This window comes from Pteropus vampyrus, unplaced genomic scaffold (assembly GCF_000151845.1).
Source record: "Pteropus vampyrus isolate Shadow unplaced genomic scaffold, Pvam_2.0 Scaffold33, whole genome shotgun sequence".
Classification (NCBI taxonomy): Eukaryota; Metazoa; Chordata; class Mammalia; order Chiroptera; family Pteropodidae; genus Pteropus; species Pteropus vampyrus.
The window spans coordinates 4,556,856-4,562,524 of NW_011888814.1; the positions used below are offsets into that span (position 1 = coordinate 4,556,856).

Consider the following 5,669-nt stretch of genomic DNA (forward strand, 5'->3'; position numbering starts at 1 on the left):
CCTCTGTTCGCATTTGTTCTTTATAGGTACTTTGACAGAAAAAGTCAAGAAAGCAGGGTCTAGGATCTTTTGGTGCAGCCCATACAGTACATGCAGGAGTGACAGCATCATATGCATTCATAAGGAAAAATATAATGGTTAGGAGGAGTCAGAGTTCTGGAGCAAGTCTCTCTAGGTTCAGAATGTAGCTCCGCATCTTACTAGTTATGTCACCTTGGGTACGTTATCATACCATCTCTTTGCCTCAGTTTCTCAGGATCTCCACGTCGCACAATTGCAGTGGAGCACTACTCACTGAATTCTGGTTTCCTTATCCGGAAAATGGAGATAATTTGCAGGATCTTCCTCTTAGACTAGTAGTGCAGATTTAATGAGTGAAATTAGTCAAGTACTTAGAACAGTACCTGGCAAACATTAACAAATATTAGCTATTATTATTATTATTACATTATTACTAAGACCCTGCCAGAACCTGCAGCTGGGGAAACCCTTGAGCCACATCCTCCAGCCTACAGAAACAATGGAGCAGACAGAACCATAGTTGCAGGAGATAAGCAGGCCCAGGGAGTTTCTAAAGTCATGCATGTGCATTAGTTAAAAAAGGTGTCCTATAGTCAACTTTCCCTCATTATCATAGTAAGAAGCACTCCCCGCTAAGTGGAGATTAAGATGCTAATGAGACATGCTACCCAGGATACAGCATATTGGTACAGGGAAAGACCAGCCTCAACATACTTTGGGAGAGAAAAAGGAAAGGGTAAGGGGTGGGCTCCAACCCCAAGAGCCTATACAACTCCTGGGGAACCACATCCATTCTCTTTCGGAGTGACTCCCTTAGTACAAGTTTTCACTTTTTTCACTTTAATAAACTTTTCTCTCTGCAAAAGTTTTACCCACTCCTTGATTTCCTAAGAGGGGCAAGGACCCCTGTGCCGGAAACAGTTACTATTCCACAACTAGCATTTCTAATGCAGACATCAATAAGGTCCCCTTTTATTAACAGCCACAGGAGCTCCATTGGTGAAATATATACAATGCCCAAGAACAATGGGAGAAGTGGGGCTGAGAGTATAACAGAGGCACATCAAGCCAGCTTTCTGTTTTTATGTGCCCAAAGAACTAAAAAAAAAGGCTGGTTAGTAAATTAGCTTGAAAGCATCTATGCAAACATGCTTTAGGATATTATTTTCTTACTAATTCTGATGTATTATATATTAAATTGTGTATTATATATTAAAACAAATGTTTAGAACTGAAAAGGAAGTTATAAATCACAAACTCTACTTTTTACAGAGAAGGAAATAAGCCATCCTGAGAGGTTAACTTGCCTCCCCTAGTCACTGAGTTCGTGATGGCACTAGAAGCATGGGAATGAGAACCCCTGGACTTCTGACTCTCCCTCTAATGCTTTCCCACTTCCCCCACAGGTTTCCCTTAGTCTGACTGCTGAAAAGTAACTCAACCCACCTCGTTAATACTTATTTAGCATTCAATTTACAACTCTGCAAGAGAAAAAATATATTGGAAAAAGAAAAATACAATTTTTTTCTCATTCTGAAAATTCTAAGATTCTACTTTGCCACAAGAAATAGCAAACACACACACACACAAACTCACACCCCCAAAAGTACTATCTTTGAAGTTAAGAAATATCAAATTTAACAGAGTATTTAGAAATAACAGAGGCTAGGAAGAAAAGGTGAGGACACACGAAAAGTAATTTTATTTTTGTTTAACCTTAAGCTTGTCAACTGCTTCTTTGCTTAAACAGCACTTATCTTTGTTTAACCCTTCTGCACTCACACTGGAAACTCAGTGAAGACTATTTAGTGATTCCGCTTTGAAGTTATAACTATACGACTAAGATGTCTGCTAGATAAACTTTAGGAACTTTTATCTCTTCGTTTACAGAAATTCTCTTTCCTGATGTAGTTTGGTTAATCAAGAAAACTAAAGGCTAAGGGCTAGAGAGCCAACTGCCTTAAATGAGACAAAAGAAAAAGTTTTTCCAACTACCACTATAAATAAGAAATCTTTCAAATATCAAGCCAATTTCCTCAACTATACAATAAATTTTAATTTGATGGTTTTTACTGTTACTACTTCATTTTAAACAATGACCTATAAATTTGTTTAAGCAGTAACAATAATTAAAGACCTTTTCTAGGTTTATCGGAATTAAAAATAATTAAATGATATGAAGATACTAAGAATATTTGAACTTTCAAACATGGCCTCTGCATTGAAATCTATAGAAATTTCTCCAATTAACTTTCAAATTGTCCAACAACTTCTATTTAAAAAAAAAAAAATCTTCGAAATAATTTAAATGCTTTACAAACTAAAAACTGATATCATAAGTCTCTACTACATAATTACTAATTTTAAAAAGTCTCCTAAATATGTTCTATGTCAGTTTTCTTGATAAGATATAAATAATATGGAAACTTTTGATATAATAGGACATTTAATTACATCAGCTTCCTGTCAACACACAAGTCATTTAATGATGATTATATCGGCCATTTCCACTGGTTGGCAGGAGGCTCTTCCACTAAAGGCTCCCACGGCTTCCACTGTATCATTTTTCTCGCCAGACTTAGTTCATTTTCAGCCTGTTAATAAAATGTTTTAAAAATATCATTTGATTATACTGTTTAATAGATATTATCATGGCTAATAACCGAAGTACAACTAGACAGAACTACTGCTTTCATATTAATACCTAATAAGCTGTTCTACTATCAAATGTTGAACATTATTAATTAAATTACCTTAATTCTCACAGCTACACAATCTCCACAACTCAGAAAGGATAGCATTTGATTTCTTCTATTCGGTTAAAACTTACTATTAGTGTGTTCAAAAGTTTAGTTGGTGAGTTTTCGATCTTAATTGTGTTTCACCATTAGACTACAAATTCTTTGAGGATCAGAAGTATGTCTCTTCATCTACTGTCAATAGCTTTCAAACTTTATCTTACCATGCATGGCCCACAGTAAAAAAAAAATAATTACTAAGGGATCCACAATACACACATATAATTCAAACAAAACTAAAAATATCATTACCTTTAATAGCTGTGATATACTCTATTTTCTATTGTAATTATTATTATTATTATTATTATTTTTTTTTTTTTTTTTAATATAACACCTACAGCACCTGGTATTCCTAGGTGGTCTCCAATCCAAGTACTAACCAGGCCTGACCCTGCTTAGCTTCCGAGATCAGACGAGATCGGGTACGTTCAGGGTAGCACAAACTCTACTGTAATTTTTTTAGTGCCAGTTATAACTCGCCTACTGATTTCATGACCCAGTCCCTTAAAACCACAGTTTATAAAACAGTTTTCCATGTAATGTAAAATATAATAGGTGCACAAAAAATATTTCTTGGTTGAGTTAGTTTCCTTAATCGGATTATGTTACATTTAATTTTTCCTTTCAAACACGATTTACAACATATTTAACACATATATTTTAGGTATCTTTTTATTTCACTTTTCTTCTAGAACAAAAAGAAAGACCTATGACAACTCTGGCCAACTTAGACACTGTTGAACACTTGTCAGGATGTCAGGGAAGAAATTCAAACAGAATAAATGCTTAGGTTCTATGAGAAACTATAATCATAAAATTAAAAGGCAATGCCTCATTTATGCCAGTGGTGCAAAACAGCCAATTTACGTTTAGCAATAACAATCTAAACATAAACAATAAGTTAAAGAGTAGATTAATGGAAATCTGGGAGTAGAGGTACTTATTAATGCTGACATGAGAAAACTGTATAAATACTGATTTAAAATAGCCCTTATAGTGGCTGTCTCTCTGACTGCCCCTTGGCCTGGATCTCTTGACCGTCGATGCTTTCTTGATGCCTACAAGGTATCGTTCAATGAGGGGAGGGTATCTACCATGAACACCATGAAGTCAGCTTTATTTTAAGAAGCTGGACCCAGTTGACCACTCCCTCCCTCTTCTTTGGCTTATAACACACTGTCTTTTCCTCATTTCTCTTTTAGTATCCCTCTAGAAATGGACTATCCAAGATGGTAGCCACTACCTACACTTGAAATGTAGCTAGTTTGAAATCAGATGTGCTGCAAGTATAAAATATACACCAGGTTTTAAAGACAATATAAAAAATAATGTAAAATATCTCAGTATTTTTATATTGATTGTTTCAATGATAAAATCTTAGTTATATAATTGCATGATAAATTAATGTATCAACTAAAGTCAAGTCACGATCAAAGTAAAAACAGGTAGAAAAGAAAGAAAAGTAGGAAGAGGACAATAATAAGTCTGCAGCAAGTTCCTATAACACTACATCTAGTACCATAGTCGAACGAATAGAAAGGCTAAGAAAATAGCCCTTTGAAAAGCTAAAAGCTGTATGAATGCCCGATTCCTCTTTTTAATTTATATTTTTACTTTTTCAATTATGGTTGACATATGATATTAGTTTCAGATGTACAACACAATTAGACATTTGTATAACTTACAGTGATCACTGATAAATCCAGTACCATCTGACACCACACAGGTATTGTAATACTACTGACTATATTCCCCATGCTATACGTCCCCATGACTATATATTTTCTAATTACCAGTTTGTACCTCTTAATCCCCTCCCCTCTTTATCCATCTCCCCACCTCTTAGTCTTCCTTTAACAGAGCCATCTAAAAATGTTTTCGCATAACATGTCTGTTGGTGAACTATCTCCCTAATTCCCAATACTATACAATATTTCCTTTCATGTGTCCTTCGATAAAAGGCAAGAAAACTTAAGAAGACCAACACGAAAAACTGTAAAAATTAAATGAAACAGAATTAAATATTCATCAGACCCATATAAGGAGAAGACATGGCGGGGGGGTAGAGTGGGCAGGGGGAGGTGATTTTACTAAATAAAAAATTTAAAAACCTCTATATATGGGAGAAGATATTCAATTGAAATCAAAAGGCAAAAAACAGACTAAAAGAAAAAAATGTAAGGACAATAGGTCAAAAGTTTAAGGTTAATACCTTTCATTTTTAAAAACAATTGAAAATCTGTAAGAAAAACACTTGAAACAAATGAAGAGTAAAATATTAATAGTTAATAAAACATGAAAACTAAAAACATATTTTAAGTTTTACCTTACTAGTAATTCAGAAAAAAGAATATACAACTAAAAAAAAAAAGGGGGGGGCATCATTTCCCCCAATTTAATTAGAAATTATATACAAAAACATAAAAGTATTTGTATCTAAAAGATAAAATTTTTCAAATAACAGTAATATTGTGTTACCAATTTGAACTATATTAAGGCTGACAAGAACATGATGATTAAATTCAAAGGCTATCAAACCTGCCAACAGAAGCCTCATAAATTCATATTATAATCAATGATATTTAACTGACATATGCATTAGAAATATTTTCCATATGTGATTCTTAGAGTTGATGAATTGATACAAAGAAACCGAGTTTTCCTTTCTTTCTGGAATGTCATTTTTGTGCCTCTATACATTGTACCTCTGAATATTTGAAGCCAAACATCTAAAAATTCAACTTTTTCTTTACCTGAAGAATCGCCTCTTCTATTTGGCCACTCTGAAGTTGGTCTTCTAATCTTTTAACATCTGATTCCTATAATTTAAGGGGGAAAAAAAGAAAG

The 5,669-nt window shown here is 33.9% G+C and overlaps 1 protein-coding gene and 1 pseudogene across 2 annotated transcripts in view; both read right to left on the reverse strand.

The window, feature by feature from the left end:
- Positions 1-1,700: 1,700 nt before the first annotated feature.
- NDUFA5 (NADH:ubiquinone oxidoreductase subunit A5) overlaps positions 1,701-5,669 on the reverse strand; it is a 13,582-nt gene continuing 9,613 nt past the window's right edge. The window contains exons 4-5 of one of the 2 annotated variants that reach the window (XM_023528886.1): positions 5,576-5,641; positions 1,701-2,615 (exon numbers count right to left, since the gene is read on the reverse strand). In XM_023528886.1, coding sequence (XP_023384654.1) covers positions 2,514-2,615; positions 5,576-5,641 — 168 coding nt within the window. In that variant the 3' untranslated portion in view covers positions 1,701-2,513. The remainder of the gene's footprint in view (positions 2,616-5,575; positions 5,642-5,669) is intronic. The other variant, XM_011357172.2, reaches the window with a different exon arrangement.
- On the reverse strand, positions 3,154-3,266 carry LOC111737976 (annotated as a pseudogene).